This window comes from Drosophila ananassae, chromosome 3R (genome assembly GCF_017639315.1).
Source record: "Drosophila ananassae strain 14024-0371.13 chromosome 3R, ASM1763931v2, whole genome shotgun sequence".
NCBI classification, from domain to species: Eukaryota; Metazoa; Arthropoda; class Insecta; order Diptera; family Drosophilidae; genus Drosophila; species Drosophila ananassae.
In genome coordinates this window covers 14,230,935-14,257,251 of record NC_057930.1, presented here as the reverse complement: position 1 = coordinate 14,257,251, position 26,317 = coordinate 14,230,935, and the positions used below count along the sequence as shown (strand labels likewise).

The 26,317-nt window shown below is 40.7% G+C and overlaps 1 protein-coding gene across 2 annotated transcripts in view; it reads left to right on the top strand.

Annotated features, from left to right (window-relative positions):
* The first annotated feature begins 9,554 nt into the window (after positions 1-9,554).
* Positions 9,555-26,317, top strand: part of LOC6498614 (E3 ubiquitin-protein ligase TRIM9) — a 71,981-nt gene continuing 55,218 nt past the window's right edge. For both annotated transcript variants that reach the window (XM_001963122.4, XM_014906717.3), the window contains exon 1: positions 9,555-10,934. In XM_001963122.4, the coding sequence (XP_001963158.2) occupies positions 10,038-10,934 (897 nt within the window). In that variant the 5' untranslated portion in view covers positions 9,555-10,037. The remainder of the gene's footprint in view (positions 10,935-26,317) is intronic.

Here is a 26,317-nt window from a genome sequence, read left to right as displayed (position 1 = left end):
CAGCTGCTGTGGCAGGACTAAGAGGCTGACCACGCCCCCGGCATTGTTATGCCATTGTTTTGGGGGGAGGCAACTATCAACAACTGAAACTACACAACCAGAAATAGCCCGATAACCCTTTGGCTTGTCAGCTGCAAAAATGGGAAGAGTTAAGCCAAATCTGTTGCCTACTTTTGGGCGTTTAATGGATAAAGCTGTCCAAACTATATTTTAGACAAAAATGAATATAAATTTAAAACATTAGCAAAGCAAAAAAACGTCAGTTTAGCAATTATTTTTGAATTATTTATTAATAGTTTTAATAAAAACCTGTCACTCGTAAAAATATTTGAAAGCGTTGGCCGAAAGCATAAATCGATTTGCACTTTGAAACATAGCTTGCAAATAACTGTTAACCGATTCGAGCGGTCTCAAAATAAGTGTTTGTCACTGAGACTTTGAGCAAAAAGTCTGAGAGCAACCGATTGAGTTGCTCGTATACAAATTGTGCTCGCGCTCAGTCAAAGCACACTTTTTTCTGTTTTCGTTTGGTCTGCTCATTCTAGGACCGTTTGCTTGCGTTCGACGATTCAAAAAGTCTTTTGTGCATGTATGTGTGTATGTGAAGTTTAGTGGGCTCAACTTGTCAATTTGCTTTGTAAATCTCTCGTGTAAACCGTGATTCATCAAATTTATTGAAAATGGGACGAGAATTTAATAAAAAAGTGCATCAATTTCATCAATATTTAACAAAATGGACAGCAAAGTTGTCCAAAGTTTAGTTGTTAAGCTTAACTCAAAATAAATTAAAAGGAAAATATTCATTTTTTAATTAAAATAATCAATATATTTATTTGAAATTGGAAAATTCACGTTTAAAATTGTAAAAAGTTTTTTCGTCAAATTTCATGTACCATGTGCTACTGTGCAGCGAAACGAAAACAAATTATTGAAACGACTTTTTGCGCTGACTTTTTCAGTCAATCGGTCTTTTACTGAGTCTCTCTGTGCGAGTGTCACTCAAATCTCTCATTGAGCGATGTTCGGTAGATGAGAGTTTCATGATTTGCTCATTGTAATTCGTTCAACAGAAAACCGAAACAAAAAAAAACAAAGCCTGCTGCTCAGAGAGGGACCGAAACGGCATGCTTTGTTTCGGTTGCTCTCGCAAACAGAGCGTAAGCAAAAAAACGGTTAACAGTTATTTGCAAGCTATGCTTTGAAATTATAAGCTGTCAACCAAATCATATTTTCATTTTCAAATGCATGCTTTTATTATTTATTCTCCCTTTCTGAAAAACTGCCAATTGATGCTAGTTCCCATGCCCAAGTTTCTTTAATATATTTACAACTGGCTTACCACCAAATCCTTTAAATATCCTTAAGTTATCTTACCTGCATTAAGGACATTGGAATCCGCAGTTTGTTCGATTCAAGGAGAGCAAACAAACAGAAAATTGTTGCCCATCAATTTTCCTGTTCCGCTGTTGCGGGCTAATTGAAAATAATTTTTGCTAACGATAGCCAAACCAAAAGAAACCAACAAAAGAGTGACTTACAGCATAGTGGTTCATGCACTGTGGTTCTACATGAGACTTTTGTAATTAAAATCTAAAACATGTTGATGGGAAATACTTTTGAGGGGATTCAAAATAGAAATACAAAAAATTGATTTACAAATCAAGACACTTCGCTAAAGGATCGGAAGTAAATAAGAAAGGATATATGTATGTAGATTTGCTTTGGCTTAAAAAGGATTCTTTATTTTTCGCTCCCTAGATGTATTGGCATCGCAAGGGGTCATATTGTCCTCCCCATGCACTATCCCCATTTTGAAGGGGATACCCCAGAAAATGTGACGAAAAATCGACAAAACATTTTGTTTTTAGATTTTGATGCAGATCGATGGAGAATTGACCCAAAAATCGTTTAAGGTATTCCGCTTCAGAATCAGATGGAAATTGGTCAAGATATAGCCCTCGCAGGGGGTCATATTGTCCTTCCAATGCACTTTCCCCATCTTGAAGGGGACCCCCCAGAAACATAAAAATCTTTGATCTTTGGGATCTTTGTAAGTAATTGTCACGGTTTTTGTGGACATCTTATATATAACTTACACTTTCTTGCTGGCTTTCCCGTGCTTCAGCTAGCCGTCGTCGCATTCCTCGGTCCTGCCATTTCCATGGCGAGCGCCTCCTTTGCCGGCTGTGATCGTGTCCTTGTCGTCGTACTATTCACCATCTGCAGGGTCTTCTGGGTGCCTTCTACGCCGGCATGAAACTTAGTCCTCTGGACATGAGTCTCAACTACATGGGCTCTTTGATGGCCATCCCCAACGGCATTGGTGAAATCACGGGAGTGATCACGCCATACATGGGGGGGGGGAGGAAAAAAAAAGTTTAGAAAAAAATATACCACAAAAAATTATAAAATATTTACAAAAACAACAAAAACTACAAAAGCTACAATAAAAAACAATAATTACAACAACAAGAACAAAAGCAAAAACAAGAAATTAAATCACCAACAAAATTAACAAGAAAAAAAAATAATTATTTTCAATTTTCAGGTTTGCTTAAGTGCAACCTATGAGAATCGAGGAGGAGGGCGCTATTTTTTAAATTATTTTTTTAATCTTATTCATTGAATTGCTGCTAATTAATAAGATCTTCAGCAGTGTTATTATATGCAAACCAACGGTAAACCGTTACTCTTCATTGCTAATCGACTTTATTGGACCCATAAAACTAGGCAACGAAAATATAAGTGTTTACATTTTCAGATTTATAATTTGTCACATAACACGTTTTTCTTTCGAAATTATAGAAATATTTAGGTGTTTTGCAAGCTTCTTAAGCTTAACATATACACCCAGGCAACTACGTTTCGGATTATATTGTTCAGTCAGATAAAATAAATTAAAAACAAATAAATCATTACAAAATTTCTATATTACTAAAAGTCCCAGCTTCCATAATCTTTTACGTATCCATAGTCTAATTAAACAATACCATATGGAGATTATGGAGAATCGATCTACGAATCGTTTAAGTGACGAAAATGTGACGAAAAATCTAAAAAATATTTTGTTCTTAGGTTTTGATGCAGATCGGTGGAGAATCGATCCACAAATCGTTCAAGGTACTCCGCTCAAGGATCGGATGAAAATTGGCAAAGATATAGCCCTCGCAGGGGGTCATATTGTCCTCCCCATGCACTTTCCCCATTTGGAAGGGGATAGCCCAGAAAATGTGACGAAAAATCTAAAAAATATTTTGTTCTTAGGTTTTGATGCAGATCGATGGAGAATCGATCCAAAAATCGTTTAAGGTATTCCGCTCAAGGATCGGATTACCAAGATATAGCCTTCGCTGGGGCTCACAATTGCGTTTCCATAGATTTTTCGAAAATTATGAAGGAAAATTGCACAAAAAATCTAAAAAAGAATTTGTAGGTTGATTTTGACGCACAGTGATCTTCAAATCGTGACCACTGTGCACCAGCGAACTTAATGAAAAATCAAGCCTGGGAATAGCCGGGAGAAGGGGACGCAAAAGTAGGAACTGTCAGAAGCCAAGAGGTGCAAGTGCAGGTCGAAGCCACAGAGGACTCATTGGTTTCGTTTTTTTCTTTGCGTCCTGGAGGGAAACGCATGTCAGGCGAGCAGTCGAGCAGCCAACCGGAAGTGCTTAACAGCAACACCCATACACACGACCACACAAGCTCCCCCAAACATATTCCCTAGAAAACAAAGAATAAAAAGGAAGCTTAAGAAAAATGAAGAAGAAAATTCTTTGGGTTAGTTTTCCTTGGTAAACTTTCAGCAAACTAAAGTAAACTAAAATAATTTTGTAAATACACATATACACGTGAGAGGTACTTATGTGTATAAATCAATGGCTGTGTGTGTGAGCTTTTTTCCGCCCACCTGGCCAACTGCTGTTGAAGTGCCTGAAAGCCAAGTTAATACTTGGAAATAATTTATCGAGTGCATTTATAATTGATGTTATGCGGTTGCTTCATGGAGCATCCAGAGCTCTTCTCATTCATTCCCATTGTTGGCTATTTGTTGTTTGGTTTGTTTGCCAGGATATGTTCAGTTCAGTTGGCAACGGAAAATAGTGCGAAATGTACTTTCAATTACAATCGAATATAAAAGAAAATTTATATCCATTCAATTAAGTTTCATAGTTTATTTGAAAATTTTTAAATTAAGATGAATAGCTGTGGGTTTTCTTACTTAACATTTTTTGTATTAGATTTTAAAGGATGAGAGCCTTAATTAAATACTACCATTAAGCCACAAATACATATCATACTTTAATTATGGGTTCTTTGCTCAAAATGGTCTGGTTTCGTTGCCCAAAAAGTATCTGATTTCACAATGAAATGTGCAATTTGATTTCCACGCAATTTACTTCCAGCCCAGGTCTTGCCAGAATCCTCCCCGTTTTGGTTGCTCCTGTGATGTGTGTATTCCCGTATCATGTTTTCCGCAACCACAAAACAACTTTTCTGGACAACAACACATGGAAGGAGTCACGAAGGGAGCTTTACAAGCTGCAGTCCATCCGAATGTCTAAAATTTCATAATTGCAATGAAGTTTTTCGCCGTAGAATCTCCCTTACAGCTTCGCTTTGTTTTTTCATGTGTTGCGACTCCCCCGCAATAGAATACTCAAAAAGTATTTAATTATATGCTACGCATTCTTGTTTATTCTGAGGTTCACCAAGAACTTTTTGCAGCTGTTTTTGGAAGCGGTTGAGTTTTTGTACATCTTTCAGATGCAAAGGATAAGCTTCGCACTCGTTGAATGAAATGTGATTTTAATTAATTTAATTACTAGTTGTGGTTCTCTTCCATTCTGATTCTCTTTAAAATTTAAATCTTCGCACTTTCCTCACACTTGCCAAAACCTCATTATTCACAAATTATCCTTCCAACCGAAAACGAACATTGACCAATTTGTCATGCCCCATAATTTGTGCCTTATCTGTGCTTTAACTCGTTAACAATCGTGTCCAAGGACTCTACCTCTTCCCTCCCCAAAAAAAAAGAAACCCAATTTAAGGCGACTGTCATTTGCTAAAACACAGAAAACAGAACCTCGGGCGGCAAACACAAGAAAAAAAATTAGTTCCATGAAAATGACGGGGAAAAAAAATCAAAAAATCTAATTAAAAATTTTGCTGCAATTCTAGAAGGTCCTGTGTGTCCTGTAGCCCATACAACTGGCCTCGCTGGGACAAACAAAAAAGCAATTACAATGCCTCAAACTGTTGCAACTTCCTGCAATGACAACAGAGGCGCTAAGCGTGGTACACAATATTAGCAGGATGACTCCTTTTCCCTTTCCCCGTTGCCATCCCCCCACATCCTCACAATTCCCCTGTTGAACATTTTTGGAAAAAAAGAAGGACACCAAAAACCCAACAGTATGGATACCCAGCAGAGGTCCTTTCACTGTCTGTGTGTGTGTGTGTGTCCGTCTAACAGGCAGTCAGGATATCCTACTGGTTACCAGCCATCCTACAGCCCCACTCTCCTCCCGACTGCAGCTGCTTGGGTAGCAGTTTCAGCGTCCGTCTGTGTTAAATACGCGAATGTCCTTCCTAATCTCATTTGGTGATGTTATCCTGAACGAGTGAACGGAGCAGGGACTCCATGGATTCCTCCTCCATGGAAGCCCCTTCCCTGTATCATCTCCCTATTGCCCCACGGCACGGTTCTTAACTCCATTCTGTATTTTGTGGTTAAACTTTTTACATATTGTTCGCCAAAGTTGAATAAAAGAATCCTGTTATGATACCCAGCCAATATTTGTAGAACTGCCATTACCATTTCGGAGATGACTTTAAAAGTTGTGTTTGACTTGCCAGCCAAGCTATTATTAGCTTTTCTATAATTTAATTTAATTTTAATTATGTATTTTCTTGGGTTTCCTTAGGATCAAGAAATGTTTGAGAAACCTGCAGAGGAAATTAGAGATATCAATGAAATTTGTTCAGGGTTTTACGTTTTGAGTAAATAGGCATATTAAAAAAATATCTAACCTAGTAAAGATTTGAAGACTATGGACTGTTTGGTATTATACTAAAGTTGTATATTTCGATTATATTTTTGAATTTACGAGACTTAAAACTGTTTTAAAGTTAAGAAACAAATTCCTTTTTTTTAGGGTTATCCTATAACATTTCAAAATACATCTTTCAAAAAATATAAAAAATGTTTTACAATCTTGTTATTGGTAATCTTGCATTATAATAAAAATAAACACAAGAAACAATTTTCTTTTAGAGGGTATTCATAAGTCTCATGCTAATTTCCTCAAAGTCATGGTTATTATAGCTAAAGTATTTTTTGCTGTTTGCATTCCCAACCGAGTACGTGTGAGTGGGTGGGTTTGTTAACCCGACAATGGCGGCGGATAGCGAGTCCTGCCCGCTCCTTTTGGCCGCTGCAACCGCTGTCTCCGCTCCGGAGCACGACAAAAGCCCCCAAAAGAACCGAGGGGCGGGATGGTTTCGAAAAAAAGCGCAAAAAAAATCAGCCAGCACACGTACACAGCATTCGCCGGGAAAAAGCCAGGCTAAAGCGCCGCCAGTCAAAAAATTTGCTGCTTTCCTTTTCAGTCCTTTTTTTTGTCCAACGTAAAGCTTTCCCCAAAATCAAGCCGGGAAAAGTGGGAAAAAATGCTTCGCACCCGCGGTGACCAAAGCATTTCTGCTATTCGGTACAGCATAGAGTGGAGTGGGTGCCTTGGGGGGGTCACTGTTATTATTGCGTTTTTATGCATACTCGCATATGGCGAATGTCCTTGGCCGTGGTTACACCACATGATATACGGTATTAAAGTGGACCAAAAATGCACAGAGATGAGCCGGGGATTTTCAAGGGGTGTGAAAGTGGTTCTCGGCTGGGATGGATTTTCCGTGCAGTCTTAGTGGCAAGTGAACGTGCTAAAAGTTTTTAAATATTTTAAGCTTCAGTGAATTATAGGCATTGCCCGACTAGCCACGTCTGATCCATGGAATTTTCATTGCCTTAAAAGGGTAAATTTTAGATAGTCAATTTTCCAAAAGGGCAGCGACAGGGTAGTTAGTTTTGTTTGGATGAACCTTATCTGTCCGACACGTGTAATATAACACATGTATCTTCAAATGAAAGTGATAATTAGAATTGCCATCAATCCCGACTGAGGTTATAGTTCCCCAACCCGATAAGTAGGATACATGTGTATTTTTTTTGGCGCCACTCCTCCACCTTCCCCAAAGTTCACACTTGGGTTCGGGAAAAAACCAAAAATCAATACTCTGGCAATTAGGCGCCCTGCTCCTAGACCCCTTGCCCCAGCCACTTGCTGTCCAATTTTGTGATTTATTAGTAAGCCTGGTGCAAGAGGGGGCGAAGGGCATAGTGGTAGAAGGCTATACTTTCTGGGGAAAAAGTTAAACAAACAACAATAAATTGAGGCAAATTAAGCATACGAATGCGGTGTCTGTCAATATTTGCATAGACAAGTGAGACGTTCATTTGGTGTTTGATTGTGGAGGAATCGAGGGTATGCCAGAGGTGGGAGAGGGACAACTTAACACCTCCCGATTCCAAATCCAGATCAAATACTCGAACAGGAACGTGGCTTATTAAGTCAAACGGATTACGCATGTCTCTGGTGGGGTGAGGGCAGTGGTAGACACTTTCCACGTTGCACGGCACGGTTCAGTCTTTGGTTTCACCTATGTTGCCCAGCTCTTTAGAAGACACTGAAAGATATTATATATTAAACTATACATTTTTATTGATTGAACATGAAACATAATTTTAAATCCATTTTCTAAAAAATTTTATTTAAACACCTCTTCTGGCTTCAGCCTCTGATTAAAAAGTTTGGATTTGAAGCTTAAGATTGTTCTGATCTAGTGAGTTATCTGTTCTATATTTTAGTTTAAACTTTAAAGAGAATGAATTTATATTACTTTTAGAAAATATTCCCGAGTGTAGATAAACATCTAGAGCAGGTCACCTATTTGTATTTGGATTTCAGATATCGAATGTCCGTTTGCCATCGTGGGCGCATTTTTCTATTTTCCTCAATCGCGGGTTCTCGATTTCCCGCTCGATTGGCCGCTTCGGTGTCAAAACAAACTCGAAAACATTCCCAGCTCAGTCTCCAAGTTGGAATCATTTTAACAAACATAGCAGTCCAATAATATTTGTTGATCGTAGAATCGTGAATGCTGACACCTTCGTTGAGGAATGATGAATAAGAGCCCGGAATGTCGCCATGTGCACGATTGGGTCGCTGGCCGGGCTTATCAGTTCAGTGCAGTGGAGGTACTGCCATTACCTGTTTACGGGCTTACCTGTACAGGTAACAATTATGCCCCATATTATAGTTCTACTAGTTCTAGTCAAGCTGATAATATTTAACTTTAAAATCCTGATACTTTATTTTAACTCATCTTAGGAGAACTTTCCCAAATGAAGATAAAATATTTTATGATAAATATATTACACCTAAAACTATAATAGTTACCTTAAAAACGTACCAAAAAACTCACAAATAAAAGTCAAATCTAGAAATCGTTATCAATTGCATTATCGAGAAATTCAAAAGATAACGTGTTAGTCTGCGAGTTTTCTGCTTTCAATTGTGCCTATACAGGTGATAAAGGTTGTAATTGCGTTCTTTTTATGACTTGCCAATAATATCAACAAATTTATTTATTTATTTTATATTCTTATTACTTTCTTCACAACTATTCATATTTTTCATATTTTTTGAACTTTAACAGCTCTGTTACGCTAACAGGGTGGAGTTGTATGCTCAGTCCTACTCAAATGTTTGATGTGTCGGTGGCAACATGTTCGATGCTTTCTTCAACGAGTTTTGTTTATAGTATACAATTGCTCTCAAAAAAATAGGATTTCCCATCTCATATATAGGTTTTTTAAGTATATTACACAATACATATTAAGTAAAATATATTTAATAAATTTAAAAAAGAGAACCCATATTACACAAGAGAATAGGCTCTTTTTCTTAAATCAATAAATAATTTAAATCAAATAATATAAATTAAGTAAATATCTTTTCGATCCACCTCCTATGCCTTATTGAGTTTTGTTTAAAAATTGTGATAATAAGATGACAGAGACTCTGTTCGATGCCGGTGGCAACATGTTTGATGGTTTCTTTTGAGAGTTTTGTTTATAAATGAAAGGTATTTTTTTTTTTAATATAATATTCAAGGAATTTTAAAATTGAAAACTAAAATTGTGATTTTAAATATGAGAAACTGCCTTTCATGGATTCAGAGTTAGGATTCAGAATTTTATATAAATGGGAAAATAAACAATTTTTTTAAAATAAATAATTTTTTTGAACTATATTTTAAGGACAATCTTATAAGATTTGTTTTGATTTTTAGAAAGACTAAACTTCTAAAATATTTTTCAAAAACAAGCCCAGGAGAGTGCATTACTCCATGCAAGACTTACAACGGTTTGTGAGAGAAAGAGAGAGACCCTGCCGACGAAACACGACGAGGGACGAAGCCATCCGAAGTGCTCAACGGCACAACGGCGAGGCTTCCACGGCGGATGCTTAATCTGAAAATAAACTCGGGCGAGTCGGACGTGTCGCGGATGTTTGTCGAAAGAAGTGGTCTCGTAAAATCGTAAAAAGTTGAAAATTTTCAAAACAGAGAATACGAAAATTTGTGAAATTAAACCCAAAACAGTTGTGCAATTTTTTGGATAAAAGTGAAACTGACGAAGACTGGTTTCACGAAAACTAGGCAGAGATTTAAAAAACAAAATCTTAAAAGTGCTGTTTTCGAAAGATTTTTGAAATTGGCCTGCAGTGGAATATAGCAGAGGTGAAACTGAAGATTAAAACTGCCAAGTGAAGTGTTAAAAGGAATCTTAAGCAATCTTTGGAAACATGTTGGCCCAAAGTGCTCAACCGAATTAACTGAGACCGTGAATAAATCGCTTATTTCGAGCTTACCAATTTTTAAAAGCGGATTCAGAACCGGATTAAATCGCAGCAGAAATGGAGGACGAACTGCGCTGCCCCACGTGCAAGCAGCTGTACGCCAACCCGGTGCTGCTGCCCTGCTTCCACGCCCTCTGCCTGGGCTGTGCTTTGGACATCCAGACCCCGTATAATCCGGGGGCAGGTCTCCCGGTGACCACCAACGGATCGGGGGCCTCCTCCACCGCCGGACACAATGGGCTCCATGGAACCGTGAATGGCGGTGCAGCCGGGGGAACCACATCTGGGGCTAATCCCGGTGGTCCCGGCACCCGTCACAGCTCCCACAGCTCCGCGGCTAGCACAGCCAGCTCCAATACCGGCAGCGAGAGCGTCACCTCCGACCAGGATCAGTCGGACAAGGTGAGCATCTTCAGTGAGGCGGACTCGGGCGTCGTCTGCTGCTCCAACACATCGCGGCCGGTCTCCTATGCCGGCACTGGAATGCTACCGGGAGTGGGAAACGTGGTGGCTCCACCGGGAGCCGCCTACTGCCTCACCTGCCCGCTGTGCCGCAAGCTGGTCTTCTTCGACGATGGCGGGGTGAGGAACCTGCCCACCTACCGGGCCATGGAGGCCATCGTCGATCGCTTCTGCGCCCGCGAGGCGCTCCGCTGCCAGATGTGCGAGACGGACCCCAAGGTGGCCTCGCTGGTCTGCGAGCAGTGCGAGATTCGATACTGCGACGCCTGTCGGGAGCTCTGTCATCCCGCCCGCGGTCCGCTGGCCAAGCACACACTGGTGAAGCCCCGAGGAGCTGCCCAGCAGCGTGAGTCCGTGTGCGGGGAGCACGAGGAGGCCCTCTCCCAGTACTGTCTTAGTTGCAAGGCACCTGCCTGCGGATTGTGTCTCCAGGAGCAGCGCCACCAGGCCCATGACGTCCAATCCATCAACGTCACCTGCAAGGCTCAAAAGGTAATGATATTTAGAAATATAAAAACTATTGTGTTGTAAAAAAAATATTGTTTAATAAATTTTAAGTGTTTAGTTTCCTTTCGGAAGTCCTTCCAAAAATCCCTTTAAAAATAAGCCACAAAGGCAAAGAAATCCTAGCAAAGATTCTCGAACCAGGAAACCCTCTTCTAACTCTTTCAAAATAATGGCAAAAAATGGTCGTGAAAAATATAGCACCAAGACAAACTAATTAGGGGCGAAAGTAAGGTCTTTGAGGAATAAATATGTATTTACTTGGGAAGCTACCGCATATCCTGACCACATCCTGACTCGCTTCCTTCTTGATTCTTGTTTATATTTCGTTTTGCCTTTCGTCTGTCGTTTGTGTGAAAATTTATGGCTTGTCTGTTGGCCCTGAACATTTTTCATGCAACACTGTTTTGGCGCATAGCTTGGGGGATATTGGAATCTCAAAGATAGATGGCACCTGAAGGATAATGGAATTTTTCAAAAGAAGTTCCAGACAATCAGACTCGAAATATGGAGTGAGATTGTTCAAATTGTAAAAAATAGCTTTAATGTTTCATGGGCTTAGAGGTACTAGATAGTCGACTCTGCCAACTGCTACTTTGCAAACTATTTCTTCAAGACATTTTCCTGGCAATTTTGAACCAAACTCACCTTCAACAGCCTTTCATTTTTACGGACCCTTCCCGACTCCCGCAATCTCACAACTTTGGCACGCTAATTCAGCGATAAGTTTTATGTCTGCTGCCGTACTTCCTTTGCTTACCTTTTTGGAAATTTAATTTCTGTTTCGTTCACCTGCCAGGACGGTAGTCGAGTACGAGAATTCCTCATCTGTCGTCGAATCGCTGGCAATTGTCAACGGCAAACAATTTTAATATGGCAAATGTTTCAAGTGCCTGCATATCCTGTCATCCCGGACAGGACGAGGACAGCCAAGAGACGGGATAAAGACACGGACAAGGACAGACCGAAGTGCGAAAAATGACAAATTGCAGCGGCTGCCAAAACAAAGGACGAGACCGTAGCAAAGGAATCAACTGTCGAGTCAGGTCAAGAAGGATATTGCTCGAGGAGAAGAAAGGCAAATGAAATGGATAGCATTTTTGTTTAGAGAAAAGAATGTGCGAAAAGAATTTCTCAGTTCTCTGGTCGGTAGGAAGAATAAAGTGGTTTAAGAAGTCAGTAAGTCCATAGGTAGAAGAATTTCATATAAGACCCGTACTAAGCCTCTAAATATCTTTAACTTTTTTAGGATTCAAGCACATATTATAGATATTTTTTGAGAGAAAGGCAATTGATAAAAATATCTGGCACACATATTTTGGCCCATTTCTGTATCTATTTGGGTTGAATGTTTCCCCATTATATTACGCATTGGCCAGACCTATTATCTCTTTTATCAGACTGGAACTGTGCCGAAGGTAGAGAGTACAGATTCATCAGAGCCCCTTTGGGTCTAATTTGGTGTAGAGTTTCCTAGAGATTCCTAGATTCCAATTTTCGCCATTTCCTGTCTACTTATCTGGTCGCATGCCTCCACCCTGACGCATCTTTTTGTGGATGAGGATGTGGGATGGCCTGCAACTGATTTTTGATTTCCATTGTTCGGCTCCATTCGCCTGCAGGCCCAGAGAGTCAAAATCTGAGCCGAACAATGCCAAAAAGGAATCCCTGACCCGGGGCAGCTGGGTCGGGGCAGCTGCTCGGCTTATAATGGCACAAGCCAGGTGAGGTACTTACCTTCATGTGGTTCCCGCTCAGCCCCGCATATGTGACACACGCACGAAATGCGGAGTGACGCCTCCACCTTTTTCCACCAAAACAGTTGATAAGATAACCCAGGGGTAGTCATCCGAAAAAAAACTACAGAAATTGCACAGCGATTATTATGAAAAGAATTGATTAATAAAGAGTTAAAGACCTCATTTGATTCATGAAGTATTGTTTGTAGGTGTGAAATTTCTCTCTGTGTAGTTTAAGATTCATTTGCAGGAAAGTTCTCTGATTTTGTGCTATTTTTCACACCCACTTCTGGGCCAGGCCCACTCACGGCTACCTGTCTGTCGGCAAAACAGGTAATCGCAATTCTGTTGGGTCGCGTACTTTCCCAACTTGTTGTCAGACCTTCGTAAATCATTAATTTTTTCGGTGTTTATTATGCAGTTGTCCTGTATCCTGTCTGGGTATCCTTGGCCTGCTTTCTACACCTCGACATTTCTCATTGTTGTTTATACATTTTTCTCTATTTTCCCCGCGCTTTGTTTCTGCTCCTTTGAGATTTATGACGCCATCAAAGTGCAGCTCTCGGGTGGCTGTTGGAAAACGTCTAAAATATTTTTGCAACATGTTTCGTGTTGTACCCACCACCGCCTCACTGCCGCACCACCACCCGAAACACCCCTCATCGCTGCCAGATGATTGCACTGCATTTGTTCCGTTTAATATGGCAGGATTCTATTGTTTTTTTCCGCCACCAACCCTGGGGCAACGGTCTTCGGATAGATGTGTGTCGAATCCACCCAGAGTTCAGGTTATACGCCGTTCTATGTGGATTTTCAGCAGCTCAACAATGGTGGTTTTAAATAGGTTATTTTAGACACGATTAGGGGAAGGGTAACAGTCGTAATTGTGCTTCGAAGAGCTGTCAATAATAACCAGAAACACACTTATTAAATTCCTCAAATAAAGAGAAAGGTGGGGAAAGTAATATTCTTACTTTCACAAATCCATTCCTACTCATCCAAGCGTAATATATGTTTATGTACAAATAAATTCCTTTGAGCACGAGAAACCTGGAAGTAAGGAAGAATACTTCCTGTCAAAGAATACTTCCTTTCTTTGATGGGCCCACACTCCCAGGACTGAGGACCCAGGACAGGCAGCTAAGTTAATTACAGTCCAATTACAGGAATTTTATGTGTAGATACATTCGGATTTCTGATGTTGGCAGCCTAGCCGGCCCGCCTGTCTCTCAATATAATTAAGCGGAAAAATGAATTACATAATTAATAAGCAAAAATTCAACGCCAGCCTAATTAACAGACCAGGCGTGTGTGTGCCTTAAAGAGGCCGACTTGAAGAAGTTACTCCATCGGATCACATCCCTAAAAATGCCAGGATAATACCAGCCAGCGTGTGAGCCAAAGTCAACACAGAAAGCCAAGTTAATTGCAGAAAGGAAAGCGAAAAGGAAACAGAGTGCCAGCCCGGAACATAAAAAATAAATAGAAGAGAATTCACGGCAATAAAATGAAATGAAACCCAAACAGGCAGACTAGCAATGAAAATTCTTCTCCCAACAAATAAACAGAGAAAATGGGAAAATGGCCCAAAAAAAAAGCTCCATGTACTTTCCCTAATTCATATAAAATTGCCATTGCCCTTTTCAGCCCATTTTTTTTCCAGCGCAGCTCTAAAATTATTTTGTCACGAGTAAAAATTTCAACAGTTGCTTGTTCACTAAATAATAACAAACCCCGGAACAGGACCCAAACCAGGGACACCACCCTACTGATGGGCTGTAATTTTTACCTGTCCGTACCCCCAACCACCCCATTTGTTGGTCTTTTCCAAAGTTGGTCAAAAAAACACAAACGAACTGTTTTCCCCAGTGCATAATTTTCAGGCATTTTTCAGCATTTGTGTGTTGGGTGTGGTGTTCCAGTCCCCAAAACGGGGTAAGTGGTAGAATAGGTCGTGGTAGTAGGGGTGGACTCTACTATACATAAAAAAAGAACCAGAGCGGGGTGAGTGGGTCGAAGAAGCAAAGCTAAGTGGCAGTAAATGTTTGCCAGACTTGCAGACATATGCATTACCAAGTCACGTGTCCAGCTCCATCTAACAGGAGTTTAATGACCAAAAGTCCTCACCATACATACATGGCTCATTGTTTATCCCCCAGGGTCTTACATGGGGACTACTTGTCCTCGGACTGTCATCATCGGGGCTTTAATTGGTAGGCATTCGTCGTTTACTCTGCGATGAACAGATAAAGCTTTGGAGTAATTGATATTTCCAGATCTTGATAAGGTCCGGGTCCTGTCAAAGGGGGTGGATTTTTGGGGGTATTACGCATTTTGTTTTCAACTAAAAATTGTATTAAATATCAAGAGCCATGCATACATAAACAATTATTTATTTTAATTATAAAAAGTGACTTAAAAAGCGATGACTTTTGGTGTGTCAGCTTATCCCAAACAACAGCGCCAATCTCATAAATAAATATTTATTAAACTCACTTACCCCTACACACATTTTCCATTACCAGTCCGAGAGCTTTACTCCACTTTCATGGATCATGTGGAGTCAGCCACGCGGTGGAGTCAAACCCCCCTCCTAATTCTGGAAGTGCCCGCTGTGAAAGCTTCTAATTATTTCCACCATAAATGTCAAACCAGCTGTGTGGCGTAGGAAGATTACTTTCGAGGGCGTAACCCCTCCCGTAGTGGGGGTCAAAGTGCGCTTATCTGAAAATTACTTTTCGCGAGCCTTTTCAACGTTAAATGCGAAATTACAAAAGTTTGGAATAATATTTTGTTACTCTCGCGCTGTAATTTATGCGCGATTTGCATGTCCCAGCGCAATTGTCAAGGTTTTTTGTAAATGCTTTCCATTTTTTTTCTGTTTTTTTTTTTTTTTTTGAGAAATTATAATTACTTTTGTTTATTTGCCAGGAGGCTAACGTGAGGCAACTTTTGACCGCAAAACTTTTCCATTTTGGGCCACCGAAGACGAATCTGACGGCCATGGGAATTGTATTAAAAATTATTGGATTTTGTGGCTCATTTTTTGTGTCAGTTCAGTATAATTGTGAGGGCATGACCCCGCATCCCGTATTTTTGTATCAGATTGGGCGGCGAGGTCCACCCATTATTGATTTAATTTAATTAGTTTCCATTTTCTCGCTGACCATTTCACTGATTTCCCATTTTTGTTTGCCAGTCTGCGTTTATAGTTTTTAAAATTTTGTTTTGATTGCAGTGTTTGCGATGAGCGATGTGGGTCTGAGGGATTTCGGGGGTTTCGATGACCCCGTCCCGCCCTGCGACCCGGCCGAAAAAGTTATTAAAATTTTATTGCCATCCGAGAGCCGTACTCGACTTTGATTTTATTGTTTTTCTTTTTGAATTTTGTATTCAAGCCCACGTACTGTCTACTGTCTGTGGTTGCTGTCCATCTTTAAATGCATTTTTGTGTTCTAGATTTTATTTGGAGAATCAGAGTGCCAAGTAATATGTTCAAAATTGAAATAAATTGGATTTTATTTTCTTTTTACGAAAATCTAGAGTTTAATATTATATTGTGGCACATTGCACCGTCCTTTACATGTTCCCCATAAATTGTTCAACCATTTTCATTATCTGCCCGAACTATGCAAATATTTAGAAATAAATATCTTCCATAATAAACAACAAAGTGGCAACATATTGCCCACTCGACAAGCCATAAATAAGCTCCGTGGACCAACCAGAAAAATTATGCAAAAAAAATATAATAAACCAATACTGCGCTTAATTTATGTAAATTCCATTTGCGGGCCTCAATAGAGAGCAGATTTTTTCCGCATTTAATTGCAGAAAATGTTTATTTTTCTATTTATTTTAAGCGCTAATTTAAACGATAAATAAATAAATAATGTTGCTGGATAGTGCTGGCACGGCCGTCTGTGGTTCGAACAAATAAATTACAGTCTAGTTGCAAATTATTCATTGTGGCTGATCATTAGAGTATATACTTAGATGACTACCATTAATAATGGGTAGAGAGGGCTTATAGTATAGTTTTATAAAATCCTTCAAGTCTGAAAGTCTACTATTATCGACCGATAATTAGCCATCGCAATACAAGTACTTTGGATAGGTTTGTCTTTGCTATCAGCCATGTTTGCGATAAGGGCAGTCATGACTATTTACCCAAGAGCTTCGGTTCATGTCATTGCCTCCCAGAACATATATGTCGGCGATTGCAAGTTGTGTAGCTTGTAGCTTGTATCTTGTTTGATTTACCGATTCCGTGAGGTGAGAGACTTCATTTGTTGATTGATTTGCCGGATTGCCGCACTCCGAGGGCCAGTTACCGAAAGCAATTTGTCAGAGCACTGGCTTAAAAACAAATTAGAACATTTTCCAGGAACCCTGGGCTAAGTAGTTGTTATGTGATTACTTTAATTGAAGAGATCGCCTTACTTCTGTTTGTAGTGTTGAAATTTAATTAACAGGTGTAAAAAGAGAATTAACCATACCAGGAGCATCTGCCAATAAATAAAAATCAATGGCTGGATTTTAAACGAATTTACAAGCGATTTAACAATAATATTTTCCAACAATTTTCACACATCAGCCCATATGCAAATTAAGGGAAATAAAATTCAAACAGTTTACAATCAGAGCCGTCTGCCAGAAACATTCAAATTGTTTTTAATTATGCGTGAAAAAAATAACTGCGATTTATAGTACAAAAATCAATGCAACATTTTTGCAAAGCGATTTCTGCTGTTCCTTCGAGTGTCAAAACGGAAGTTTTTAATTTACATGAATATGCAAATTTTCCAACTAAATGAACTGCGAATAAAAAAGTGTCCAATGCAGGAATTGAATGAAAATTCCTTGTTTGTGAAATCATTAAATGAGTGTCGCCTGACATTAAATTTGTGTCCTAGAGTGGGGTGGTGTGGTATGGGGAAATGGAGGCACTTTTATGATTGTTAAACGTTTGACGCTCGCTCTCCATTGCCCTGTTTAATGGGGCCGTAAAAAATTGTAGTCCCATTGTCCCTTTTTTTTGTTCTGTCTCTCATTTTTTAATTAGCCACCGCATAAAAAGTCACCCCGCAGCCAGCCGCCAGCAGGCAGCACCCAGCACCCAGCAGCCAGCATGTCACATGTGGCACGAGCGGTGGCAGCAACATGAGCAGCAGTTGTAAGGTGTCGTTAAAAACTACATTGTGCACACCCGACTGAGGATATATACATGTACGAGTCCCTATTCGGATAATATATATACATATGTGTATATGAAAGGCATCCCTATTCGAGGGGGCAGCCTTTTTTTACGAGTCCTGCACAGCGCCAACTGTCAATGGGCTTGTTGACGTTTTAAATTTCTTTGCTAGCTGCGTGTGCGGCATGTGAGTGCGAGGTTGTGGGTGCGGTAAGATGTCTATCGTCCTGGTTATTATGGTCCCGGGTCCGAGCTCTGCTCCCGAGTCCGGTCAAGTGTTAATGGCATGGTTAGGTGAGGAATTACAGGGGATTTTGTGAGAAGAGCAATTTGCGACCAGGGAAGTGTTGCATATTCTTTAGGGATTCTTCAAAGAAGCATTGCTTTATAATTTTTTTAAATTTTTAATTAAATAATGAACTATATCTTATCCATAGAATCAGAGATTTTAATGAGAGAGAATTAAAAAATAGTTTAAACCATTTAATTAAATTCTTCCTTAATTCATTTGATTATTGCCTTTTTGTTGTTTAATTAAAAGCCATTAAAATCCGAGATAATCAAACATATCTAAAAATCTTTCAAAATAATGGCTTGAATGTGGATTAACCTTTCCCCTCTGCCATCGCTCACCTGGCAGTTGAGCTCGTTATGGATCAGCTACTTGAGCATTCAGCGCCACATGAGGGTGCAATTACATGCAGCACGTAAGCCATAAAAATGCTTCGAAGTGGAGGTGGTGTCGGGGCAAGTCCCTAAATCTACCCGCTCGCCGACAGCCTGACAGATGTTTATCAACAGCCAAGTTTATTGCATTTCACAAGAATCACACTATAAAGCTGATAAAGTGACAAGCGGGTACCGCGGAGAGCAGAAATGAAATCAAATCAAAGCCCGGCAACGAAAATCGATAACGAACGAAGGCGACTCAACTTTTTGCTTTTATGGTCTCTGGAATTATTGAGGTCTGCTCCCAATTATCATATTATCATATAAAACAGATAATTTAATGTTAGTGGGGGACCCTATCTCAATTTCAGGCACGTAGTTGTGGAGGAATTTTCCCAGCAATTGAGAGATATTGGTTTGGAATGTATACCTTCAATTATAATCCATAAAAAAGGTGGTAATAAAAACATCCAATTTAATTTTTAAAGTAATCCGTTAGTAGCTGAAACCCTTAATCATTTTATAAACCTTTCCTCACTCTTGTCACACCAAACATCACTGTGGCTGCCACATACGACAAAGTGACAACTTCATGAACTATTCAAAGTTCCCTGGCTGAATCCGTCTGGCTACTCCCCTCCCCAGGTGTGTGACATCCGTTGCAGGGGACCTTGGCCCACAGCCATGTCCTGGCGACTGTGCCGGGCATGCCCTGTGGTCACCGCCCTCGAAGTTCTGGTGCTCCTGGTTATTTTATTGTTATCTCACTCCGACTGGACTGTCTCTGCGGATTGCGGCTTGTCAGCTGTCAGCGTTTTGTTGACTGCCCCTGGACGTTGGTAGGAGCTGAGTTAAGCCAGCTTTCGGCCAAGCCATCGCCATTCCATTAGCATGTTCCATTTGTGCCGAAAGACGGGCGGCATTAATAATTCAATGCTTCTGATTTCAAATGCAATAACAATTTGATTTATTTACAGATAGTACAATAGTTACTCGAGTTGGGGAAAGACTTCTGGGAAAGGGATATTGAATTAGGAAATAAGGCCCATAAAGGGTCTGGAATTGAGCAATTTATGGCTTTTATAACTTTCCTGATTAAGTTCTGAAATGAATTAATTTTGAGAGGTGTTTGATTTGAGTGTTGTAGTGTCCTTACTATCCACCATTTAATTGAACTTTAATTCAACTTTATTAATTTTTTATTATTTTGCTTTCAGGTATGTAACAAGTTCCTCGGCAAACATCCTCCGCTTTGATTTGTGAAGCGTAAGTAAGTCCTTGTTTGCCTTTCGGCCATTATATGTCCTTTGTGGAAACCAGAACCAAACCTGTCAAGTGTCATTGTAATCAGATTTTCAACACGCGGCCAGGGACTTAAAAAAAGCTTATTAATCCACCGAAAAACTGGAAAATAATTTTAATTAATTAAATTTCGGTGGATTTCTCGTCTGTGGCTGCTTTTTTTCTCTCGCCACAGGCAAAGCCGCTTAAAATCACAATTTTTGTAAAGTTTTTGCTGCGACAGAGCGCGGCCTTTCAACTGAAATTATGACCCGGGGCGAGGGCCTGTCAACAAGTGTATGTGACCGCCCCGGCCCACAGATTTTTCTGCCATTTCCCGACCCGTCTGGGGCATGTGGAAATTTTTTAATCAATACTCTGCCCGGGGACATTGTTGATAAACATTGTGACGTGCCCTTAACAAGAGATACTTTTATATATTATTCCATTTGCCAGGGGCATTTCATCATTCAATCATTTTTTTCTGAATATTCAGAGGGGAGAGGCCTTGTACGAAAAGGATAATATCATCCTTTTCAGTGTGCTTTATTTGAACGGCTTTTTAGAACTCGTTTCGATTAAATTTGTAACATTTAACCATTAAAATGCCCCAATATCCACTCAACTCCTAATGAAGCAATTGCCAAGGGTTGACTTTTCAACCGCCTTTACCAGGAAAAAAAAAGAAGAAAGTAAACATGAAAAACCTTTTTGGCAAACACCTGCCCAAGTGACCCCGAATTCCTTTCCTCTATCCTGCCCGCGCCCACATTGCAAACAATTTTTAATTTGTTGACTTTCGCTACGGACCTTTGACAAACATTTATTTTAATTTGTTTGGCCTGACTAACGAAATAATTTAGATAAATGCAGGCACTCTTCGGAGGGCGCCAAACTTTTCCCGAACATGGGATCTAATTAAGCGAATCCATGGTTGGGTCCGCATGGTTCTGAAAAATGTTGGGAGAATTGATTACTTGACCCGTTTCGACTTGACGTTCTTCCCGAGAATTGCCCAACACATTTTAACAGTTTTTCACAATTTTATCAGGCTCTTAGCAGGCTTATTTTCCCTTGTCCTTTTTCTTCTCTCGGGCGTCCGCCTTTTCTTTTCCTTAATGTGCCAAAATGTAGTAACATTTTTTATTTATGTCAACCGCTTGGCACATTCAGCTCGGCATCAGCCAACAAAAAAAAGGTCAATGGGGTTTTTTGGGGGAAACTTTCCCTTATTAAATTATTTCCCATTTTTTTCAGCCAGCTTTCGCCCCATTTTTTGCGTCTTATCTTTGGCCCACTAAACTGACCAGAATAATGTAAAAGAATTCAAGTTTCTGGTATGTCGAGCGAAGGATAATACAATGCCTTTGGCTCCTCCACTGCTTATAAAGAATCCTGGGAAAGAATAGGGAAATGACGAAACTAATTAATTATCAGGACTTTGGTTTAAAATGGGGATAGTGCGGATAGAACCTTAAAGCCATTGCTCTGGACCAAAATCTGTTTGTGTTGAAGTTACTTTCTGCCGAGTGGCATGGAGATGAAGTTTTCTTTGCCACAGAAACACACAATTAGCCGTGGAAACAATTGCATTCAGCGATTTGTGGACGGGAAATGCAAATAAATGCGCATAATAAACGAGCTGGAGCCAAAGACAAACCGCGTGGCGATTCAATTAAAAACTGCTGACCCAGCTGAATCGATCGCAAAGCGAAACGAAACGGGGAGGAGCAAGGAGTGCGTGCTGATGAGATGAGAGACATTAGATACAGGACTGTGTCTTGGAGTGGCTCGGCAATTCCTATCTAATTATAATAAAACCCTGATGCGGCCCAGGACATGGCGAAAATGGCAAAGGCCGTAACAACAAATGGTTCTCGAGATGATTAGGCTGCGATAGCTGGCAGAAGCTACGTCCTGTCGGAGGAGGGCACAAATTACACAAATGGCATGCTGATTAGGAAGACCTAGCTCCTTGCTAGTTGCTTTGAATATGCAACTTTAATTAAAGCTCCGAGAAGACAAAAGAAAAGTCGATTGAACTCACAGGATATGTATCCCACCGATATATAGTATATTCCACTTTTAATTCAATTACGTTTGTGGTGTTATCAGGCCGAATGGTAGTGCCAGAAATTAACGAGCGCTAAATTAGAGAAGATTATGCCATTAGGGGATGACAGCCCCAACTGCCACACAGAACGCGCACCGCGCATCAATGTCCTGGATGTCCTTTTTCCGGCATTATCGAGCTGGCGAGCTCATCAAGTCTCAGCGTAGCCTGATGATTTTTATTGTTTGCTTGACCTAATTTTCCTTTTCTTCGGCCTCCCAGCCTCCCAGGCATCCAGCCATTGACCATTTTTGTTTGGCCTATCTCTAATGTCTGAATTGCCCACAAAAGAGGAAAGAAAGGCATTCCAGAGTGCTCCGGAGTGCTGCTCCCCTTCGGGGCACACACAAAAATGTTTATGAACAAAAAGCATTGGCATCCCTTTGTGGGCAGATTGAGGGCTTCATATCAAAATTTAATATGAACAATGGCCAAGAACTAAAATTCTCGTATCCCAGATTGCAGATGAGAGACAGAGTGAGTGCCTGCAGAGGATGCTGCGAAAATATTTCCAATTTTATGCATTTTCGATATTGATGCGCAGGTAAAATTGAAACAACTAGCAAAGTCGCTAGACAAAGGATGCTATTCTGAGAAGAATTCAAATAATCATTAATTGTAAAATACACGAAAACTAGAACTACATGTCTCTAACATACAAGTATGAGACTTCAATTCCCCTTGCTCCATTTCCCAGCTTCCCAAAGCCCATTTATCAAACTCATACGATGAATCCACGCATCCAGCTAAAATTCAAAATGTTTTGCCTCCAACTTTACATGTGAAGTTCATTGACAAAGTTCATGTTTTGATCTCTCCAAGGGGGCCTGCATTTCCTGGTAACAACCAACCAAGCAACCAACCACCAGGACCAGACCAGGATCAACAATGACAGCAACAGCAGCCGAGCCATACCCCTTAACCCATTGTTCTCATGCAAAGTCGCATTTAACATTTTAACCTTTCATTTTCGAAACAATTGCGTCTGCTTATAAAAAATAGATGCGAAACGAAACGAAACGAGGCGAAATGCCAAGAGAGCTGGCCGAGTTGAAGGGAGACTTCAGATGAGATAGGAAGGGATTGAAATGGATGGTACTGGCTGGAGGAGTAGGGAGGAGTTGCGGTGACTGGCAGCAGGACTGGGCCCCATACGGGGCTTCTGACTTCCAGGACTCGCTCACTCAAATTAAAATGTATAAAACAGAAGGAGACTGATTCGGGCTGCGGCATCCAAATGGAAATAGGACTGGGAATGGAAATGGGAATGAGAATGGTGGTTCGGCATGCCGTGCATATTCCCAAAAGCAATAACGATGACAGTCAAGAAGAAGGTTAAGCTTCATGTAGCTTCACAGAAAGAAAAGAAAAATAAGAACAATTTGTATTTAAAATTATCTCATTTTAAGCAACAGAATGATTAATTAATAGAAATAAAATAAGCTACAAGAGCCTGTAACTTCTTCTATAGCAAGAAATGTCAGAAAAAGTTTAAATATTTTTGTGACAGTGTAGCGATGCTCCATATCCACCTTTGACTGGCGATTCCCATTCTCCAAGTGGGCCCTGCATGCCATAGCTCTGTGGCTAACATTTCAATGCACTTCATTCCATTGCAGATGTGCAAATTTGATTTTGAGTCGAAGCTGAGTTGCAGCCTGAGTTGCAGGGTCTTGTCTCGGCCTCGTACTTATTACTCATACGCCGAGTGTGTTGACATATTTCCAGATATAGTAGATGCTGGTTGCCAGGTATGCTTTTGTTGGCAAACGATGAGATGCTGGCATACCTGTGCTGGATTACCGGCCTCCCTTTCCATTTCTATTCATATTCCACTCGGGCTTCGGGCGATGTAACTTTGTGTATCGTTTGTGTTTTCATTTGCGCTTTGGCATAAAAACTTTGCATACTTTGTGGCGTCTCATGCAGCTTGTGGAATGTACATCCTTTCCCTGTATCCCAGTGTCCCTGATGGCTGAAAATGTAAGTGTGAGTGTGTTTGCCTGACAAGTGCAATAATATCATAAGCACAAAGGCAACAACACGTTTTCCCCATCTGCCGGACTGGTGTTTTTATGCATTGCATTGTGTTTTGAGCTGTTTTTTTTGCCCGAGGCAGTTTGGTCCTGCCAGTCCTGACAAAACCCACAAGTGCAGAGATCTCCAGTTCACCCAAACCCTGAGCTTTAAACTTGAGCATCTGGGTTGTGTGATTAAGGATATACTTTTCCTCTTCCAAGACAGGATAACAGCGAATTAATGATCCCCCGAATGAGACCCAACTAAAGCAGTGTATTTTTCTAATCAAAGGATGGATTAAAATTGAATTAAAGCAAAATATAAGCCAGTTAGAAGGGGGCATGACGTTTTAATTGAATTTACTCTTGTCATACCAACTTTGAATATCATCATAGTCATCGTATAGGGGGCAGGGTTCTTCCGAGGTTGCAACTGAGGCCCGGGCCCAGACGGCAAATGCTGTCGAGTCACCTTCCGACATGGTAAATTGCAGATAGGCCACGCCCAGCACAGCCCGGCCGCCCTTTTTAAGCGCTTTTAAATTTATTTACTAGCAAAGTTGTCGTTGTTGCAATGATGTTGCTGTTGGTGGTGCCGGTGTCGTTGTTCCTCGAATGCAAACGACAAAAAACGTCCAGACACAGACGACACATAAATTGCCGGCATACGTGTGTGATGACAGGCGAACGAATGGATGAATGAATGGACGGGTGGACGGGTGGACTGGTGGATGGAGGGCAGGACGAGCGGACCGATGGACGGAAAGCCAGCCAGTTCTACCAACACCAATACCAACACCCGAACCAGAACCAAAACCAACACTGCGGAGCAGGAGACGTTGACAAATTGATTGCATTCTTTTATTTTCTATGCCGGCAACATCGCTGCACCACATGGCGTATGCGTTATATGTTTTTCCTGTCCCTCCGCCCCGACTACGGCCGTGTCAGCACCTTGGACTCAGTGTCTCTGGGCTGCTTTTAATATTGTTAGATGCAGTTGATTGAGTTTTAAGTGCCGTTCTATGACAACATTTGCTCTTGCCTTCAATTAAAATGCAACAAGAAAGCGAAGAGAAACTACCCAATAGAGTTACGAACCAGATAGCTGTGAGGCAAGAAATAATGTTATTGGTTACAGGAAAATAAATTAAATTTTTACACGACACTGCCAACAACATCCTTGTCTAACGCTCACCATCAAATGTCAGTTTCTGAAGGAAGACGACTCCTTGTGTTCCTGACAACCGTTCAAGCTCGCAAAAAAAACGAACACGACCCACGCTTTTTATTCAATATGTCATTAATAATTTATAAATGAATGCACATCTCGGAGGAAAAGAACTCGAGGGCTCCTTTCACTCGAATTCACAATTGAAAAATCATGTGAAAAGTACGTGAGTGGGCCGGAGAAAAAAATCCGCTAAACAGTATGATTAATTCATTATTTATTTATGACATTTACAGATGGCGTGCCAAAATAGAAAGCGAGTCCCTGATGAATGTTGAGAAAGTCCTTGTAGGTGTAGGTCCTTCAATGGCAATGAAGATGCCACATCCGCCCACTGTTGGATGAAAAAGAAAAGCAGAATTTTCTCGGCCTTGCACGCATCATCAGTTAGCCTTGGACGGGGGGAGGTAGGAGGACACACAACCTCCTCCCACACACCACCAACACCACCCACCCAAACGTGCTAATGCTATGCAAGAGCACCTCTCACTCCCCCGCTCTTGCCAGCCCCCCTCCCCCCAGAAACACCCCACATAAATATGCATAGAAAATGCCTAAAAGTTAATTACCGTCAACATTCTGAGTGGCGTCTGAAGCCAGAGGCGGGGGCGTGTTCTATGGGCGTTGATTTTAATTTATGGCAGACAAACTTTGCCACCCCCACCCCCAATACACCAACACCCCAGCTCCCCAGCTTCTAGTCCCTCCCAAGTACACCCTCTTTGGGCTCTATGTGTGAGCTGGTAATTTAATATTCATGACCGTGTTAAAATCAATGCAGAAGGACGAGACGAAGTAGGACAGATAGAAAAGTTAATGCCACTGGTTTGGTAACTGGCCTGGTCTGGCACAGTCTGGGCCTAGCAATCTAATTAGCAATATTTTATATTAACGACCGGGCTGCTAATTTTAATTGAAATTCTATGCTTCCATCTTAATTTTTTGTGTGTCTCAGCCTCCTCTCGATATCGGGGCATAAATCTCAGTCTACCCCTTTTCCGGGCAAACCCGAGAAGTGTTTCAATAATTACCCTCATCCTGCGATATTTGATTTTAAAAAATTGTTGTTCTTGTGCGGGTGCTTCGCAGTTAACGCTCTTGTAGCTCAACATATGAGGGTTTC